At 38.7% G+C, this 21,831-nt stretch overlaps 1 protein-coding gene across 2 annotated transcripts in view; it reads right to left on the bottom strand.

The window, feature by feature from the left end:
• TMLHE (trimethyllysine hydroxylase, epsilon) overlaps positions 1 to 21,831 on the bottom strand; it is a 96,193-nt gene that overhangs the window by 45,986 nt on the left and 28,376 nt on the right. For both annotated transcript variants that reach the window (XM_004779282.3, XM_004779281.3), the window contains exons 3-4: positions 18,804 to 18,980; positions 5,175 to 5,454 (exon numbers count right to left, since the gene is read on the bottom strand). In XM_004779282.3, the coding sequence (XP_004779339.1) occupies positions 5,175 to 5,454; positions 18,804 to 18,980 (457 nt within the window). The remainder of the gene's footprint in view (positions 1 to 5,174; positions 5,455 to 18,803; positions 18,981 to 21,831) is intronic.

The raw sequence follows: 21,831 nt of genomic DNA, 5'->3' as shown, positions 1-21,831 counted from the left end.
ATAGGTATTAATTCTTCTTTAAATGTTTGGTAGAATTTCCCTGGGAAGCTGTCTGGCCCTGGATTTTTGTTTGTTTGGAGATTTTGATTACTGATTCAGTTTCAGTTTCTTTGCTCATTATCAGTCTGTTTAAATTTTCTATTGCTTCCTGTTTCAGTTTTGGTAGTTTATATGTTTCTAGGAATTTATCCATTTCCTTGAGGTTGTCCAATTTGTTGGCATATAATTTTTCATAATATTCTCTTAAAATTGTTTGTATACCTGTGGTGTTGGTTGTGATTTCTCCTCTCTCATTTGTGATTTTATTTATTTGGGTCATTTCTCTTTTCTTTTTGTTAAGTTTGGTTAGGGATTTATCAATTATATTAACTTTTCTTTTTATAATTTTTTAATTATGTTATGTTAGTCACCATACAGTACATTATTAGTTTTTGATGTAGTGTAGTGCTCTATGATTTTTGTGGATAACTCCATGCAATCTGTGCCCTCCTTAATACCCGTCACTGGGCTCACCCATTCCCCCACCCCCTCCCCTCTAAAACCCTCGGGTTGATTCCCAGAGTCCACAGTCTCTCATGGTTTTCTCCCTCTCTGATTACCACCCTTCATTTTCCCCTTCCTTCTCCTAATGTCCTCCATGCTATTCCTTATGTTCCACAAGTAAGTGAAACCATATGATTACTGACTTTCTCTGCTTATTTCAGTCATCAAAATCTCCTCCAGTCCCATGTCAATGCAAATGTTGGGTATTCATCCTTTCTGATGGCTGAGTAATATTCCATTGTATATATGAGCCTCATTTTCTTTATCCATTAATCTGTTTAAGGACATCTCAGCTCCTTCCAGTTTGGCTATTGTGGACATTGCTGCTATGAACATTGGGGAGCATATGGCCCTTATTTTCATGTATTAATTTTTCGAAGAACCAGATCCATTATCATTGATCTCTTCTATTGTTTTAGTTTCTATATCATTTATTTCTGTTCTTATTTCCCTCATTCTGCTGGTGTTAGGCTTCATTTGTTTCTCTTTTTCTAACTCCTTTAGGTATAAGGTTGTTTATTTGATATTTTTCTTGCTTGTTAAGGTAGGCCTATATTGCTATGTATTTTCTCCTTATGACCACTTTTGCTGTATCTGAATGGTTTTGGACTATCATGTTTTCATTTTCATTTGTCCAGTTATTTTTAAAATTTTCTTCTTTGATGTCCTGGTTGACTCATTATTTAGTAGCATGTTGTTTAACCTGCATGTATTTGTGGTCTTTCCAAATTTTTTCTTATGGTTGACTTAAAGTTTCATAGTGTTATGGTCAGAAAACATGCATGATATGATCTCAATCTTTTTGTATTTGTTGAGGCCTGATTTCTGACCTAGTACGTGATCTATTCTGGAGAAGGTCCCATGTGCATGTGAAAAGAATATGTATTCTGCTGCCATAGGATAGAATGTTCCTAATACATCTGTTAAGTCCATCTGGTCCAGCGTGTCATTCAAAGCCCTGGTTTCCTTGTTGATTTTCAGTTTAGATGATTTGGTCATTACTGTAAGTGGGTGTTCAAGTCCCCTACTATTATTGCATTATTATCAATAAGTTCCTTCATGTTTGTTATTAATTGTTTTCTATATTTGGATGCTCTCAAGTTAGGCAAATAAATATTTACAATTGTTAGATCTTCTTGTTGGGTAGTCCCCTTTATTATGATAGAGTGTCCTTCTTCATCTCTTGTTACAGTCTGGTTTAAAGTGTAGTTTTTGTGATCTGAGTACTGCTAGTCTACCTTTCTTTTCATGTCTATTAGCATGATAAATCGTTCTCCATCCCCCCACTTTCAATCTGCAGGTGTCTTTAAGTCTAAAATGAGTCCTCTTGGCAGCATATATTATGGGTCCTGCTTTCTTTTTTTAATCCATTCTGACACTCTAGGTCTTTTGACTGGAGCATTTATTTAGTTAACTTATATCCAAGGTAATTATCAATAGATATGGATTTATTGCCATTTTATTACTTGTTTTATCATTGTTTCTGGAGATTTTCTCTGATCCTTTCCTGTCTTTGTCACTTTTGAAGTCTCCTCTGATATTTCTTGCAGGGCTGGTTTAGTGGCCACTCTTTTGGTTTTCATTTGTTTGGGAAACCGTCTCTTCTATTCTGGATGATAGCCTTGCTGGATAGAGTATTCTTAGTTGCTGATTTTTCCCATTCAACACACTGAATACATCACACCACTCTCTTCTGGCTTGCTAAACTTCTGTGGAGAGATCGCCAGCTAACCTTATGGGTCTTCCTTTGTAAGTTAAGGACTTCTTTTGTTTTGCTGCTTTTAGGATTTTTTCTTTATCACTACATTTTCCAAATGTAACTACAGTATGCCTTGGTATTGGGGTGCTTCTGTTGATTTTGATTGGAATTCTCTGTGCCTCCTGGATCTGGATGTCTGTTTCCTTCCCCAGATTGGGGAAATTTTCAGCTATTATTTCCTTTTCTGCCCGCTTTTTTCTCTCTTCTTCTTCTGGGCCTCCTATGATACAAATATTATTACATGATGGAATCACTGAGTTTCCTAAATCTCTTCTCCTATTCCATAATTCTTTCTCTCTTTTGTTCAGCTCCATTATTTTTCATTATGTTGTGTTCTTTAAAAACATTTCTAGAGGGGAGAGAGAGAGACACAGAGAGAGAGAGAGAGAGAGAGAGACATATAGATACATAGATATGGGGGAGAGGCAGAGGCAGAGGGAGAGAGAGAATCTTAAGTAGGCTCTACTCCCAGCAAGGAGCCCAATGCAGGGCTCAATCTCATGACCCTGAGATCATGACCTGAGCTAAAAACAAGAGTTGAATGTTTGACCACTAGAGCCATCCAGGTGCCCCATTATTTTGTCTTCTATATCATTATTCATTCCTCTGTTTCTTCCATCTTTGTAGTCATTACATCCAGTTTTGAACCTCAGTTACTGCGTTTTTCATTCCTTACTGGTTGCTTTTTAACTCTTTTATCTCTGTGGTAAGGGCCTCCCTGAATGAAGTCTTCCATTCTTTTCTCAAGCCCAGTGAGTATCCTTATGATTTTTGTTTTAAATTCTCCATCAGGCATGTTATTGATATGTATCTCACTTGGATGTCTGGCTGTGACATTTTCTTGTTCTTTTTTGGGGATGAATTCTTCTGTCTTGGCATTTTGTCTAGGTCTTTGTCTTCTTCTCTGCTAGGAAGGCCTGTTATGTTTCCTGCTCTTGAGAGTAATGGCTTTATGAAGAAGAGGTCATATATTGTCCAGGGCTGGGTATTTTAGGGAGTATCTCTGGTTTGTGCTGTATGCACTCTGCTACTGTGTTTTGGCTGTTCTATCCCTCAGGTCAGTCTTCTGCAGAGTTTGTCCTTGTCTGTAGTTGGCAGTGTTTGGACCTTGACCAGAATGTGTGAGTTTTAACTAGGTATGTTCTGGTCTGTTTGTTAAATGAGACCTGATACCACTTCCACTAGAACTGAAGCCCTGCAGAACTCTCTGGCTGGTAGACATGGTGCAGGCAGGGGTTTCTGCTGGTCTTCTGGGGAAGGGGCCTGCTGTACTGGTCTTTAGGCACGCTTGCAGGAGAAAAGCAATACCAGCAGAGTGCAGGGGTAGGGGTGTGGGACGTAGGGTAAGCAGGTCAGGCAGCCAGTGTGTGGGCACTGGGCTGTTTACTGAAGTTGGTTTATGTGGAGGGGTGGGAGAGGGAAATGGTGCCAGCCAGCTTCTTTGACCTCGGAGACAGGAATCTGTGCTCTCAGGGAAGCACTACTAGAAGAGTGAATAATTTACCCTTATGTGTTCTAGGTATTTTTCAGATCAGTGTTTTTACACTGTCCCTGGGTTCCTTGCCTACCTGGAACAGCATAGTGCACTTTGGGCTCTATACAAGCCAAGCCTACTGACTTGTTAAAACTCTGATCTTTAGGGACCAGGTGTAGTGGGGATCTGAGCTGGTCTTTTGGGGGATGGTCTTGCCATACTGGGACTGATGCAGGTTTGACCCAGAAGGGCAGTCATGCCAGTGCACAGGGGCATGGAATTTGGAGTAAAGCAGATTAAACAGCCAATGTCTGGATTAGCTGCTTTCAGCAGCGGTCTCTGGACCTATGCTGAGGTGTGGGGAAGAGAAATGATGCCTGTGGCTCTTTTGTCCCCAGAGTAGCAAAGCCACCTCTCCCAGATATGCTCTAAGAAGAGCGAACAGTCTCTCCCTGTGTGCCTTAGGCAATCATCAGATTGCACTGTCTGCTCTGGTGTTTGCCTGACTTCTCTCCAGGAGCTCCTGTCCCTCCATAGCACTCACTCTTCATTTCTCCCCCAAATCATGTCTTTTTACTTCCTATCTTCCTCGATGTGGCCTCGTCTCTCCCTCTCCTTGTGCAGTTTGTTCTATCAGTCCTCAGGTCAATTTCTTGGGTATTCAGAATGAATTGATAGTTAATTAGCTGTGTTGAGGGATGAGGCAAGCTTAGGATCCTCCTACTATACCACTATCTTAGGTCCCTGGTGAATCCCAGTTCTACTTCTTACTAAGCAGAGCAATCCTGGGCAAGCCACTTACTTATTATATGTGTCTCAAGTGGCTCATCAGCAGAACAGGGAATAAAATATGGGTGTGAATATGTTGGTTAAATGCTATATAGTATAAGGCAATATTATTAACAACTAGTGTCTGAATCAAGCCTTGGGAATCATAATAGGTCAAAACTGGATGATCTTTACATACCATCTTATTCAACCCTCTTACTGATCAGATGGGAAAACTGAGGCCAGGGCTGCAGGTGGTGGGTACAGGTATGTATGTAATGGAGTTGTCTATGTTCACACAATTGCTTGAGGGTAGAACTTAGACTACTACCTGGTTCTGTTTACTCAAAGTCAGTGCTAGTCATGAGTGTACAATGATACCTGGTACTTTGAGGACCACTAGGCACAAAAAATATACCAATGACTTTGAAGTCATCATATTTAACATGTAAGTATCTTTAGAGATTAGAAATCTGTGCCTCAAATAAAGCACTATAAGTGGGAATCCCCTTATTCAGGACACAAAATATTCTGGATTAAAAACAGAGTGACCATACCCTGTTAACTTATTTTACTGGTGTTGATGCTTTACAAATCAATTACCATAGATATTAGAAGCTAATAAATTACCTGATCAAGCTGATCCTTTCTGCCAACTTCTCAGTGTGTTCTTGAGTGGGAGGGACATTTTCTACGAATGCAATTCCATACAGCAGAAAGTTTTGTAGAAAGTTCTTCAATCCCTCATTGGTTTCTAAGAAGCTTTGGAAATCTACAGATGGAACTTGGGCTCGCTGATAGATTTCAGCATTCCAGAAGATTCTAGGTTGGATGACCTTTTGTTTTTGCCCTTCATAGCTGTTTCTCACCAGCCAATCCAAATCATATTTAGTCACATGACCATCTGGCCCTTTAAAGGGAAAAATAAAAGGCATTAAAATAATAATTATAATTACTGCCAATAATTTTACAGTTAAGGAAGTCATTTTTAGCAACCAATTATTCAGTGCTATATTGTTTATGAAATTAAATTGAGTGCCTATAATATTCCTGAAACAGAAATATTTGTAAGTTGAGTAGTATGTACTAATAAATGAATCAATGAACAAATAAATCTCACCAACTAGAAGGGACTAAATGAACCGGGGCAATTTGACCTAATGAAATGACATCAATAAACATGATAAAGTGATTTCATAAGTGACTGCTCACAGTGACAAAAAAAAATAAAAAAAAAAATCCCCCCTCTGAAATAACATTAGAAAATTTTCAGGATAAGCAAAGGATATAGCAAGGGGAGTGAAAAGCTTTGCTGGCATCTTATCTCTTCTTCCACTTTTTACTTTTCTGTCTCTGTTTTGGCTTCCTAATCCTTGACAATGAAAGTATCATAAGTAATTTGTAAAGCATAAAAAAGTATGAGGAAATTTTTAAAATTATTTTTTATTATGGTCAGTTAGCCACTGTATAGTACATCATTAGTTTTTGATGTAGTTTTCAATGATTCATTAATTAAATATATCTCCCAGTGCTCATCACAACATGTGCCCTCCTTAGTAAGATTTATTTTAGAGAAAGAGTGAGTGCACAAGTGGGGGGAGGGGCCACGCATGGAGCCTAATGTGGGGCTTGATCTCACCACCATGAGATCATAACCTGAGTCAAAATCGAGAACCAGATGCTTAACCAAATGAGCCACCCAGGCACCCTAGTATGAGGAAGCTTTTAAAAATCACATATATTTACCATTCTATCACACAGATGAAACCCTTATTAATAGTTTGGCACCAAACTATGGAAAGAACCTAGATGTCCATCAACAGATGAATGGATAAAGATGTGGTGTGTATGTGTGTGTGTGTGTGTGTGTGTGTGTGTGTGTGTTTTATTTATTAGAATACTACACAGCCATCAAAAGAAACGAAATCTTGCCATTTGTGACGATGTGCATGGAACTAAGGGGTATCATGCTTAGTGAAATAAGTCAATCGGAGAAAGACAACTATCATATGATCTCCCTGATATGAGGAAGTGGAGATGCAACGTGGGGGGTTAGGGGGTTAGGAGAAGAATCAATGAAACAAGATGTGATCGGGAGGGAGACAAACCATAAGTGACTCTTAATCTCACAAAACAAACTGAGGGTTGCTGGGGGTAGGGGGGTTGGGAGAGGGGGGTGGGGTTATGGACACTGGGGAGGGTATGTGCTATGGTGAGTGCTGTGAAGTGTGTAAACCTGGAGAGTCACAGACCTGTACTCCTGGGGATAAAAATACATTATATGTTTATATTAAAAAAAAGTTAAATAAAAAAAATAGTTTGACATCATTCCCTCTACTTGTTCCCATGCATTCTTTTACTGTAGAAGTTTGTATCCTGCCTTTGTCACTTAACATTTTAAGTCATTATATCATTACAAAAACTAATTCACCTATGATCACTTGTTTTGTTTCCTAAATTCACAGACTTTTAACTATAGAGAACATACTGATGGTTACCAGTACGGAGTTGAGTGGTGGGTGGGGGAAATAGGGGATGGGTATTAAGGAGGGCACTTGTGATGAGCACCAGGTGTTGTATGCAACTTTAAATCACTAAATTCTATACCAGCATCTAATGTTACACTATATGTTAACCAACTGGAATTTAAAGCTTAAAAAAATTAAATCTTCATAAATATTAATTCTTATAATTTATAGAATATGGGCTACCAAGATTTACCTAACCAGTCTGTTCTGGGGCAAGTAGCGTTATTTTTTAAAATTTCCTTATTGTTTAATAGTGATCATACTTGTCTATATTTCTTTTCTTTTTAAAAAAGATTTATTTATTTATTTATTTATTTATTTGAGAGAGAGAGAGAGAGGGAGAGAACATGCAAGTGGGAAAGGAGCAGAGGGAGAGAATCTCAAGCAGATTCTGTGGTGAGCACAGAGCCCCATGTGGGGCTTGATCTCACAACCCTGAGATCACAACCTGAGCCAAAATCAAGAGTTGGATGCTTAATGGACTGAGCTACCCAGGTGCCCCTCTTTTCTTTTTTTTCCTTTAAGATTTTTTTAGATTGTTTATTTATTTGACAGAGAGAGGCAGAGAGGCAGGCAGAGAGAAAGAGGGGGAAGCAGGCTCCCTGCTGAGCAGAGAGCCTGATGTGGGGCTCAATCCCAGGACACTGGGATCATGACCTGAGGCAAGGGCAGAGGCTTTAACCCACTGAGCCACCCAGGCGCCCCTTTAAGATTTTTTTTTAACAAAGGTCGACCCCAGCAGGGAGGGGCAGAAGGAGAAGGAAAGAGAGTCCAAAGTAGGCTCTGTATTTAGCGTAGAGCCAGATGTGGGGCTCAATCTCATGACCCTGAGATCATGACCTGAGCCCAAACCAAAAGTCAGACACTCAACTGAGTCACTCATGTACTCCACTTTTCTATATTTCTGATAAATTTTCTTAAAATAGAAGCATAGAAGGTGGGATTGTTAAACCCAGAGACATAAAACTTTTTTTAACTTAAAATTTTTAAAAATTTTTTTATTAACATATAATGTATTATCAGCCCCAGGGACACACGTTTGTGAATTGCCAGGTTTACACACTTCACAACACTCACCATAGCACATGTCCTCCCCAATGTCCATAACCCAACACCCTCTCCCTACCCCCTCCCCCTGGCAACCCTCAGTTTGTTTTGTGAGATTAAGAGTCTCTTATGGTTTGTCTCCCTCCCGATCCCATCTTGTTTCATTTATTCTTTTCCTACCCCCATACCCCCCATGTCAGAGACATAAAATTTTAAGAGTCCTGATGCATTTAGCTAAATAACTTTTTTAGAAAGTCTATCAATTTTCATTCTCTCCAACAATGTATGTGTGCTGATCAAAACTGAGTATTCTTCTTTTTTAAATATGTGTTTTCTAATTTGATAAGTAAAACTTCTCTTATTATAATAATTTTAATTTAGTCACTTACTAACAAGCTAATATTTGTTAGACATTTATATTTGTTAGACATGTTTTTTATTTTTACGATTTTTATTTATATTCCAGTTAGTTAACATATAGTGTAATAGTAGGTTCAGGTAGAGAATTTAGTGATTCATCACTCATATATAACACCCAGTGCTCATCACAAGTGTCCTCCTTAACACCCATCACCCGTTTAACCCATCTCCCTATCACTTCTACTCCAGCAATCCTGTTTGTACTCTATAGTTAAGAGTCTGTTTTATGGTTTATCTCTCTGTTTTTTTCCCTTCCCCTATGTTCATTTGTTTTATTTCTTAAATTCCACATATCAGTGAAATCTTATGGTATTTGTCTTTTTCTGACAGACTTATTTCACTTAGCATGATACTCACTAGTGCCATCCACATCGTTGCAAATGGCAAGACTTCATTTTTTATGGCTGCATAGTATTCCATTATATATTTATACATCTTTTCATTCATGTATCCATGGACATCTGGTTCTTTCCATAGTTTGGCCATTGTTGATAATGCTGTTATAAACATTGGGGTGCACATGTCCCTTCGGATGACTATGTTTGTATCCTTTGGGGTAAATACCTAGTAGTGTGATTGCTGGGTCATAGGGTAGTTCTATTTTTAACATCTTGAGGAAACTCCATACTGTTTTCCAGAGTGGCTGTGACCAACTTACATTCCCACCAACAGTGCAAGAGGGTTCCCTTTTCTCCACATCCTCATCAACACATGTTGTTTCCTGTGTTGTTGATTTTAGCTATTATGACTGGTGTGAGGTGGTATCTCTTTGTTGTTGATTTGTATCAACAACAAATCTCTTTGGTGTTGGTTTGTATTTCCCTGATGATCAGTGATGTTGAGCACTTTTCATGTGTCTCCTAGCCACTGTATAGACATACATTTTTTAAATTCAAGGATTACCAAACTATGGCCCATGTGCCAAATCTGCCTAGCAGTTGTCTTTGTGACACCTGTTTTGGAACACATGATACCCACTTGGTTACTTATTGTTTATGTCTGCTTTCACCCTACCACTGAAGAACTGAACAGTTGAACAGTTGTGACAGGGACTATACAGTAGCAAAACCTGAAAATCTTTACTATCTGGCTCTCTACAGAATATTTGGTAACTCATGCTTTAATAATCTGCCTTGTTCACTACTTTTTCATATTTTTCTACTGAAAAACTTGTGGTTTTTGGAGGGGGAGATGAACCATGCAAGACTGTGGACTCTGAGAAACAAACTGAGGGTTTTGAAGGGGCGGGAGGTGGGAGGTTGGGTGAGCCTGGTGGTGGGTATTGAGGAGGGCACGTACTGCATGGAGCCCTGGGTGTGGTGCATAAACAATGAATTCTGGAACACTGAAAAGTAATTTAAAAAATAAAAATTAAAAAAAACTAGTGCTTTTTAAAAAAATAAACTGGCAATAATACCTTATATATTAATGGTTTTTAGTCTTTGTCATACATTTTTCAAATATTTTACCAAATTGGTTATTTTTTAAATAAACTGTTCTATGGCGTATGTTTTTTTACTGTAGAGAAATCAGTAGTCAAATGTTTCAACTGTAAATATTTTTTTCTCCAATGATTTTTCTTTAAACTTTTATTTTGAAATAATTGTACATACACAGGAAGTTGCAAAGAAATGGATTTATTCAATAAATAAAGCTAGCAGTTACAGGATACCAAATTAATATACAGAAATATATTCTGTATCTATACACTAATAATGAAGTAGCAGAAAGAGAAATGAAGAAAACAACCCCATTTATAACTGAACCAAAAAGAATGAAATACCTTGGTTAAATAAATTTAACCAAGAAGATTAAAGACGTATACCCTGAAAATTATAAGACATTCATGAAAGAAATTGAAGACAACACAAAAAGCTGGAAAGAAATTTAATACTCATGGTTTAGAAGAATTAATATTGTTAAAACGCTCATTCTACCCAAACCAATATATAAATTCAATGCAATCTCTACCAAAACACCAACAGCATTTTTCACAGAACTAAAACAATTAATCCTAAAATCTATATGAAACCTCAAAAGACTCTGAATAACCATAGCCTGAGGAAAAAAGAGGAAACCTGGAGGTATCACCATTGCAGATTTCAAGATATACTACAGTGTTGTAATAATGAAAATGATGTGGTATTGGTGAAAAATAGATACACAGATCAATGGAAAAGAATAGAGAACCCAGATGTGGACCCTCAACTCTACAGTCAACTAATCTTTGACAAATCAGGAAAGACTGTCCAGTGGGAAAGAGTCTCTTCAACAAATGGTGTTGGGAAAACTGGACAGACATACGCAAAAGAATGAAACTGGACCACTTTCTTACATGCTACACAAATAAACTCACAATGGATTAAAGGCCTAAATGTGAGACCTTAAACCATAAAAATCCTAGAAGAGAAACATAAAAATCCTAGCAAGTTCTTTCTAGATATGTCCCTGAGGTGAGGGAAACAAAAATAAACATAAACTATTGGAAGTACATCAAAATAACACTTCTGCACAGCAAAGGAAAACATCAATAAAGCTAAAAGACAATCCAGTGAATAGAAGATATTTGCAAATGATATATCCAATAAAGAGCTAGTATTAAAAATATATTAACAACTTGCACAACTCAACATGGAAAAAAACCAAATAAGCTCATTAGAAATGTGCAGAGAACCCAAATAAACATTTTTCCAAAGAAGACATTGAGATGGCCAACAGACACATGAAAAGATGCTCATCATCAATCATTATTAGGGAAATGCAGATCAAAACCACAATGAGCTATCTCCTTACACGTGAGAATGGCTAGTATCAGAAAGACAAGAAATAACAAGTTGCTGAGGATGTGGAGAAAAGGGATCACTTATATACTGTGGGTGGGAATATTAATTTGTGCAGCTAAACAGTATTAACGTTCCTAAAAAAAATCAAAAATAGAAATAATATAAGATCCCCAAATTCCGCAGGAGGAGTCAATATGGCGGAGAAGTAGCAGGCTGAGACTACTTCAGCTAGCAGGAGATCAGCTAGATAGCTTATCTAAAGATTGCAAACACCTGCAAATCCATCAGCAGATCGAAGAGAAGAAAAACAGCAATTCTGGAAACAGAAAAACAACCCCTTTCTGAAAGGTAGGACCAGCGGAGACGTGAATCCAAAGTGATGGGAAGATAGACCCCGGGGGGAGGGGCCGGCTCCCAGCAAGCGGCGGAGCAACGGAGCACAAAATCAGGACTTTTAAAAGTCTGTTCCGCTGAGGGACATCGCTCCAGAGGCTAAATCGGGACGAAGCCCATGCGGGGTCAGCGTGGCCTCAGGTCCTGCAGGGTCACAGAAGGATCGGGGGTGTCTGAGTGTCGCAGAGCTTGCAGGTACTGGAACGGGAAAGCCGGCTACAGAGACAGAGCCGACAGTAAGATCACAGCTCGGGATTACCTTGAACCGGTGGCAGGCTCGGTGAGCTCAGAGCGTGGCCGGAGGTCAGGCAGACGGGAGTAACTGGGCGCGGTTCTCTGAGGGCGCACTGAGGAGTGGGGCCCTGGGCTCTCTGCTCCTCCGGACAGGAGACCAGGAGGCTGCCATTTGTATTCCCGTCCTCCGGAACTCTACGGAAAGCACTCAGGGAACAAAAGCTCCTGAAAGCAAACCCGAGCGGATTACTCAGCCCGGCCCCTGGTAAGGGCACTGCAATTCCACCTGGGGCAAAGACACTTGAGAATCACTTGAGGCCCCTCCCCCAGAAGATCAACAAGAAATCCAGCCAAGACCAAGTTCACCTACCAAGGAGTGCGGTTTCATTACCATGGAGAGCAGCAGAATTCCAGAGGAGGAGAGAGCAAAGCACGGAATTCATGGCTTTCTCCCTGTGATTTTTTTTAGTCTTGCAGTTAATTTAATTTTTTTTTCATTTTTTTTTCTTGCATTCTGCTAATAATTTTTTTTTAACTTTTACCCTTATCTTTTTTAACGTTTTTTAACTAGTTTATCTAATATATATACTTTTTCTTTTTTATATTTTTCTTGATTCATTTTATTTTTTTAATTCTTTTCTTTTCTTTTCTTTTTTTCTCTTTTTTTTTTTTCTTTCTTTCTTCCTTTTTGAACCTCTTTTTATTCCCTTTCTCCCCCATCACGATTTGGGATCTCTTCTGATTTGGTTAAAGCATATTTTCCTGGGGCTGTTGCCACCCTTTTAGTTTGACTTTCTCCTTCATATACTCTTATCTGGACAAAATGACAAGACGGAAAAATTCACCACAAAAAAAAGAACAAGAGGCAGTACCGAAGGCTAGGGACCTAATCAATACAGACATTGGTAATATGTCAGATCTAGAGTTCAGAATGACAATTCTCAAGGTTCTAGCCGGGCTTGAAAAAGGCATGGAAGATATTAGAGAAACCCTCTTGGGAGATATAAAAGCCCTTTCTGGAGAAATAAAAGAACTAAAATCTAACAAGTTGAAATAAAAAAAGCTATTAATGAGGTGCAATAAAAAATGGAGGCTCTCACTGCTAGGATAAATGAGGCAGAAGAAAGAATTAGTGATATAGAAGACCAAATGACAGAGAATAAAGAAGCTGAGCAAAAGAGGGACAAACAGCTACTGGACAACAAGGGGAGAATTCAAGAGATAAGTGACACCATAAGACGAAACAACATTAGAATAATTGGGATTCCAGAAGAAGAAGAAAGAGAGAGGGGAGCAGAAGGTATACTGGAAAGAATTATTGGGGAGAATTTACCCAATATGGCAAAGGGAATGAGCATCAAAATTCAGGAGGTTCAGAGAATGCCCTCAAAATCAATAATAATAGGCCCGCACCCCGTCACCTAATAGTAAAATTTACAAGTCTCAGTGACAAAGAGAAAATCCTGAAAGCAGCCCGGGAAAAGAAGTCTGTAACATACAATGGTAAAAATATTAGATTGGCAGCTGACTTATCCACAGAGACCTGGCAGGACAGAAAGAGCAGGCATGATATTTTCAGAGAATTAAACGAGGAAAACATGCAGCCAAGAATACTATATCCAGCTAGGCTATCATTGAAAATAGAAGGAGAGATTAAAAGCTTCCAGGACAAACAAAAACTGAAAGAAATTGCAAACACCAAACCAGCTCTACAGGAAATATTGAAAGGGGTCCTCTAAGCAAAGAGAGAGCCTACAAGTGGTAGATCAGAAAGGAACAGAGACCATATACAGTAACAGTCACCTTACAGGCAATACAATGGCACTAAATTCATATCTCTCAATAGTTACCCTGAATGTTAATGGGCTAAATGCCCGAGTCAAAAGACACAGGGTATCAGAATGGATAAAAACACAAAACCCATCTATATGTTGCCTCCAAGAAACTCATTTTAAGCCCAAAGACACCTCCAGATTTAAAGTGAGGGGGTGGAAAAGAATTTACCATGCTAATGGACATCAGAAGAAAGCAGGAGTGGCAATCCTTATATCAGATCAATTAGATTTTAAGCCAAAGACTATAATAAGAGATGAGGAAGGACACTATATCATACTCAAAGGGTCTGTCCAACAAGAAGATCTAACAATTTTAAATATCTATGCCCCCAACGTGGGAGCAGCCAACTATATAAACCAATTAATAACAACATCAAAGAAACACATCAACAATAATACAATAAGAATAGGGGACTTTAACACTCCCCTCACTGAAATGGACAGATCATCCAAGCAAAAGATCAACAAGGAAATAAAGGCCTTAAACGACACGCTGGACCAGATGGACATCAAAGATATATTCAGAACATTTCATCCCAAAGCAACAGAATACACATTCTTCTCTAGTGCACATGGAACATTCTCCAGATAGATCACATCCTCGGTCCTAAATCAGGATTCAACCAGTATCAAAAGATTGGGATCATTCCCTGCATATTTTCAGACCACAATGCTCTAAAGCTAGAACTCAAACATAAGAGGAAGTTTGTAAAGAACCCAAATACATGGAGACTAAACAGCATCCTTTTAAAGAATGAATGGGTCAACTGGGAAATTAAAAGAAGAATTGAAAAAAATCATGGAAACAAATGATAATGAAAATACAACGGTTCAAAATCTGTGGGACACAACAAAGGCAGTCCTGAGAGGAAAATATATAGCAGTACAAGCTTTCCTCAAGAAACAAGAAAGGGGGGCGCCTGGGTGGCTCAGTGGGTTAACCCACTGCCTTCGGCTCAGGTCATGATCTCAGGGTCCTGGGATTGAGTCCCACATCGGGCTCTCTGCTCAGCAGGGAGCGTGCTTCCTCTTCTCTCTCTCTCTGCCCGCCTCTCTGCCTACTTGTGATCTCTCTCTGTCAAATAAATAAATAAAATCTTTAAAAAAAAAACAAAGAAACAAGAAAGGTATCAGGTACACAACATAACCCTACACCTGAAGGAGCTGGAGAAAGAACAAGAAAGAAACCCTAAACCCAGCAGGAGAAGAGAAATCATAAAGATCAGAGCAGAAATCAATGAAATAGAAACCAAAAAAACAGTAGAACAAATCAACGAAACTAGGAGCTGGTTCTTTGAAAGAATTAATAAAATTGATAAACCCCTGGCCCGACTTATCAAAAAGAAAAGAGAAAGGACCCAAATAAATAAAATCATGAATGAAAGAGGAGAGATCACAACTAACACCAAAGAAATACAAACTATTATAAGAACATACTATGAGCAACTCTACGCCAACAAATTTGACAATCTGGAAGAAATGGATGCATTCCTAGAAACATATAAACTACCACAACTGAACCAGGAAGAAATAGAAAGCCTGAACAGACCCATAACCAGTAAGGAGATTGAAACAGTCATTAAAAATCTCCAAACAAACAAAAGCCCAGGGCAAGACGGCTTCCCGGGGGAATTCTAGCAAACATTTAAAGAACTAATTCCTATTCTCCTGAAACTTTTCCAAAAATAGAAATGGAAGGAAAACTTCCAAACTCATTTTATGAGGCCAGCATCACCTCGATCCCCAAACCAGACAAGGATCCCATCAAAAAAGAGAGCTACAGACCAATATCCTTGATGAACACAGATGCGAAAATTCTCACCAAAATACTAGCCAATAGGATCCAACAGTACATTAAAAGGATTATTCACCACGACCAAGTGGGATTTATTCCAGGGCTGCAAGGTTGGTTCAACATCCGCAAATCAGTCAATGTGATACAACACATCAATAAAAGAAAGAACAAGAACCATATGATACTCTCCATAGATGCTGAAAAAGCATTTGACAAAGTACAACATCCCTTCCTGATCAAAACTCTTCAAAGTGTAGGGATAGAGGGCACATACCTCAATATCATCAAAGCCATCTATGAAAAACCCACCGCAAATATCATTCTCAATGGAGAAAAACTGAAAGCTTTTCCGCTAAGGTCAGGAACACGGCAGGGATGTCCATTATCACCACTGCTATTCAACATAGTACTAGAGGTCCTAGCCTCAGCAATCAGACAACAAAAGGAAATTAAAGGCATCCAAATCGGCAAAGAAGAAGTCAAATTATCACTCTTCGCAGATGATATGATACTATATGTGGAAAACCCAAAAGACTCTACTCCAAAACTGCTAGAACTTGTACAGGAATTCAGTAAAGTGTCAGGATATAAAATCAATGCACAGAAATCAGTTGCATTTCTCTACACCAACAACAAGACAGAAGAAAGAGAAATTAAGGAGTCAATCCCATTCACAATTGCATCCCAAACCATAAGATACCTAGGAATAAACCTAACCAAAGAGGCACAGAATCTATACTCAGAAAACTATAAAGTACTCATGAAAGAAATTGAGGAAGACACAAAGAAATGGAAAAATGTTCCATGCTCCTGGATTGGAAGAATAAATATTGTGAAAATGTCTATGCTACCTAAAGCAATCTATACATTTAATGCAATTCCTATCAAAGTACCATCCATCTTTTTCAAAGAAATGGAACAAATAATTCTAAAATTTATATGGAACCAGAAAAGACCTCGAATAGCCAAAGGGATATTGAAAAAGAAAGCCACGTTGGTGGCATCACAATTCCGGACTTCAAGCTCTATTACAAAGCTGTCATCATCAAGACACCATGGTACTGGCACAAAAACAGACACATAGATCAATGGAACAGAATAGAGAGGCCAGAAATAGACCCTCAACTCTATGGTCAACTAATCTTCAACAAAGCAGGAAAGAATGTCCAATGGAAAAAAGACAGCCTCTTCAATAAATGGTGTTGGGAAAATTGGACAGCCACATGCAGAAAAATGAAATTGGACCATTTCCTTACACCACACACGAAAATAGACTTAAAATGGATGAAGGACCTCAATGTGCGAAAGGAATCCATCAAAATCCTTGAGGAGAACACAGGCAGCAACCTCTTCGACCTCAGCCGCAGCAACATCTTCCTAGGAACATCGCCAAAGGCAAGGGAAGCAAGGGCAAAAATGAACTATTGGGATTTCGTCAAGATCAAAAGCTTTTGCACAGCAAAGGAAACAGTTAACAAAATCAAAAGACAACTGACAGAATGGGAGAAGATATTTGCAAACGACATATCAGATAAAGGACTAGTGTCCAAAATCCATAAAGAACTTAGCAAACTCAACACCAAAGAACAAATAATCCAATCAAGAAATGGGCAGAGGACATGAACAGACATTTCTGCAAAGAAGACATCCAGATGGCCAACAGACACATGAAAAAGTGCTCCACATCACTCGGCATCAGGGAAATAGAAATCAAAACCACAATGAGATATCACCTCACACCAGTCAGAATGGCTAAAATCAACAAGTCAGGAAATGACAGATGCTGGCGAGGATGCGGAGAAAGGGGAACCCTCATCCACTGTTGGTGGGAATGCAAGCTGGTGCAGCCACTCTGGAAAACAGCATGGAGGTTCCTCAAAATGTTGAAAATAGAACTGCCCTATGACCCAGCAATTGCACTACTGGGTATTTACCGTAAAGATACAAAAGTAGTGATCCAGAGGGGCACGTGCACCCAAATGTTTATAGCAGCAATGTCCACAATAGCCAAACTATGGAAAGAACCTAGATGTCCATCTACAGATGAATGGATCAAGATGTGGTATATATACACAATGGAATACTATGCAGCCATCAAAAGAAATGAAATCTTGCCATTTGCGACAACATGGATGGATCTAGAGCGTATCATGCTTAGCAAAATAAGTCAAGCGGAGAAAGACAACTATCATATGATCTCCCTGATATGAGGAAGTGGTGATGCAACATGGGGGTTTAAGTGGATAGAAGGAGAATCAATGAAACAAGATGGAATTGGGAGGGAGACAAACCATAAGTGACTCTTAATCTCACAAAACAAACTGAGGGTTGCTGGGGGGAGGGGGTTTGGGAGAAGGGGGTGGTATTATGGACATTGGGGAGGGTATGTGCTTTGGTGAGTGCTGTGAAGTGTGTAAACCTGGTGATTCACAGACCTGTACCCCTGGGGATAAAAATATATGTTTATAAAAAAGAAAAAATTAAAAAAAAAATCCCCCAATTCCACTATTGGGTATTTACCCAAAGAAAATACTTATTTGAAAAGATATATGCACCCCTATGTTTACTGCAGCTTTACAAGAGCCAACATATGGAAGCACCCCAAGTGACCCACAGATAGATAAAGAAGATATGGTATGTATACACAATGGAATATTACGCATCCATTAAAAAGAATGAGATCTTGCCATGAGCTACAATATGGACAGGCCTAGAAGGTATGTATTAAGTGAAATGAGTCAGACAGCAAAACAAGTACCATGTGATTTCACTTATATGTGGAATCTAAAACAAAACAAAACAAAACAAAACAAAAAGCCAAATGAACAAACAAAAAACCAGATACTAAAATAAGAGAGCAAACTGGTGTCTTCTGTGGTGGGGGAGGAGGGACATAAGAGGTGAAGGGGATAAGAGGTATAAGTTTCCAGTTATAAAATTAAGTCACAGAGATAAAAGGTGCCGAATAGGGAATACATAGTTAGTAATATTGTAATAACACTGTATGGTCATAGATGGGGACTACACTTACCATTGTGAGCACTGAGTAATGCACAGAATTGTCAAATCAATGTTATACCTAAAACTAATTAAATATTGTACGTTAATTATACCTCAATAAAGAAACCAGAATCCCCTATTCTGGAACAGGGCAAAGCAGTTTTTGGAAAATGACTGTTCTTTAGAAGAGTAACCCAGCCAAGACCAAGCCCCTTTCTACTCACAGGTGAGACAGAGTGTGGTCTCATCCAGATGAACGGTCTTTGGCTTGATGCATAAATCCACACTGGCAGTATCCAGGCTGCGCTGGTGAGTCTTAGAGTTGTAGCAAGATGCTGAGCGGCAGTGGTCTCGAAGCCAGACATAATCAAAGCGCATCACGGTGTTAGCATATTGCAGCTCTAGGGAAATGCATTCTTCATATTATTTGTGATATTATTTTACACGATTAATTTTATAGAAGTAAATAAATATTTATTTAGGAAAACTTAAAAATAATCACTAATCAGAAAATTTCCTTCAAAAACTCTTCTACCAAGGAATAAGCAAGAGCACTCACCTTACCAAATACAAAACATACTGTAAAATTTCTACTATGCTGGGATAGGAATAGCAGATAAAACCAAAAAAGAATATAAATACAAAATACACCTAAACGTGTATAGAAATTTGGATTCTAGTAAACTGACAGCTATAATCACTAGAAAAAATACAAATTCTAAAATAAATTGTGTTGGGACAACTAGACAGCCATTTGAAAATAAGATAAAATTGGGTTCATACCTCATATTGTCACCAGGTATCCAAGATAAACTCAGAACAGAACAGAGTTCTAAATTTGGAAAATCAAACCACTGAAGTATTTTATTTTATTTTATTTTTAAAAATACATTGACAATTCTATTTTTTAAATTAAAAAAAATTTTTTTTACTCTGTTCAGTTAGCCACTGTAATAGCACATCATTTGATTTTTTTTAACATCTTAATTTAATTTTATTTTTTCAGTGTTCCAAGATTCATTGTTTATGCACCACACCCCATGCTTCATGCAATCCGTGCCCTCCTTAATACCCACTACCAGGCTCTCCCACCCCCCACCCCCCTCCCCTCCAAAGCCCTCAGTTTGTGTCTCAGAGTCCACAGTCTCTCCTGCTTGATCTCCCCCTCCAATTTCCCCCAACACCCCTCTCCTCTCATTCTCCCAATCTCTTCCATGCTATTCCTTATGCTCCACAAGTAAGTGAAGCCATTTAATTGACTTTCTCTGCTTGACTTATTTCACACAGCACAATCTCCTCCCCAACTTTTGTACATCATTAGTTTTTGATGTAGTGTTCAACAATTCAACCACATGGTTGGAGGTAGAGGGTGCTAAGCTAAGTGAAATAGGTCCGTCAGAGAAAGAAAAATACCATTTGATTTCACTCATATGTAGACTTTAAGAAACAAAACAGATGAGCATAGGGGAAAGGGAAAAAAGAGAGGGGACAACACATAAAAGACTCTTAATGATAGAGAACAAACTGAGGGTTGAGGAGGGAGGTGGTTGTGGCTGGGATAGATGGGTTAGGGTATTAAGGAGGGATCTTGTAGTGATGAGCACTGGGTGTTCTGTGTAAGTGATGAATCATTAAATTCTACTCTTGAAACTAACATTAGACTGTATGTTAATGAAAATTTAAATAAAAACTTGAAATATTAAAATAAATAAAATATAAAAAATAAAACACATTGGGGTACCTGGGTGGCTCAGTCAGTTAAGCATCTGCCTCTGACTCAGGTCATGATCTCAGGGTCCTGGGATAAGTCCTGCCTCAGCCTCCTTGCTCAGCGGGAAGCCTGCTTCTCCCTCTGCCTGCCACTCTCCCTGCTGTGCTCTCTCTCTCTCTCTCTGATAAATAAATAAATAAATAATCTTTCAGAAAATTCTAGTCAGTTAACATATAATCTAACATTGGTTTCAGAAGTAGAATCTAGTGCTTCATCAGCTGCATAAAACACCCAATGCTCATCACAACAAGTGCCCTCCCTAGTCCCCATCACACATTTACCCCCCACCCACTTCCTCCGTCAACTCTCAGTTTGTTCTCTACAGTTTAGAGTCTCTTATGCATTGTGCTCCTCTCTTTTTTTCCCTTTCCCCTATGCTCATCTGTTTTGTTTCTTAAATTCCACAGAAGAGTAAAATCATATGATATTTGTCCTTCTCTGACAGACTTCCTTCACTTAGCATAATCCAATCTAGCTGCATCCACATGGTTGCAAATGGCAAGATTTCATTCTTTTCGATGACTGAGTAATATTCCTGTGTGTGTGTGTGTGTGTGTGTGTGTGTGTATACCACATCTTCTTTATCCATTCATCTGCTGAAGGGCATCTGGGCTCTTTCCATAGTTTGGCTATTGTGGACACCACTGCTATCAAGACTGGGGTGCATGTGACCCTTTGGATCATGACATTTGCATTTTTTTTAATGACATTGTATCTTTAGGGTAAATATCCAGTAGTGTGATTGCTGGGTCATAGGGCAGTTCTATTTTCAACTTTTTGAGAACCTCCATGCTGTTTTCCAGAGTGGCTGCACCAGCTTGCATCCCCACCAACAGTGCAGGAGGGTTCCCCTTTCTCCGCATCCTCGCCAGCATCTGTCATTTCCTGACTTGTTAATTTTAGCCATTCTGACTGGTGTGAGGTGGTAGCTCATTGTGGTTTTGATCTGTATTTCCCTGATGCCGAGCACTTTTTCGTGTATCTGGATGTCTTCTTTGGAAAAATGTCTATTCTGCCCCTTTATTAACTGGATCAATTGGTTTTTGAGTGTTGAGCTGTATTAGTTCTTTATAGATTTTGGTTAGTATCCAAAATCTATAAGGAGATTTTAAAAATCAGAGCCATGATTCAGATTGTATTTTAGAAAGAGTATTCTAGATTTTGGACCATCAGCAGGGCAAGACAATGCTACAGTGTACTAGTAGGATAGTTGTCTCCTTGCTCCTCTAAAGCTCATGCTGTCCTATAACTCTACCCCTCTTCATTACTCTAAACAAATATCTGGTGTGCCACTCTATTTTTAAATAAATAAAGATCAATTTACTGTCATACCTTCCTGTCATCAACATTAATCTAAACCTAACCTTTATAATTTTCATTTCAAACATCCTATACTACTCCTTGTTCCCTTTTCTGTTCAATTATTTGTGCACTCCTCACTCCAATAATCCTTCACCTGCACAAAGAGCTCTAATCCCATC

The sequence above is a fragment of the Mustela putorius genome, unplaced genomic scaffold (assembly GCF_011764305.1).
Source record: "Mustela putorius furo isolate JIRA1106 unplaced genomic scaffold, ASM1176430v1.1 tig00003899_pilon_pilon_pilon, whole genome shotgun sequence".
Classification (NCBI taxonomy): Eukaryota; Metazoa; Chordata; class Mammalia; order Carnivora; family Mustelidae; genus Mustela; species Mustela putorius.
This window is presented reverse-complemented; position numbering and strand designations above follow the sequence as displayed.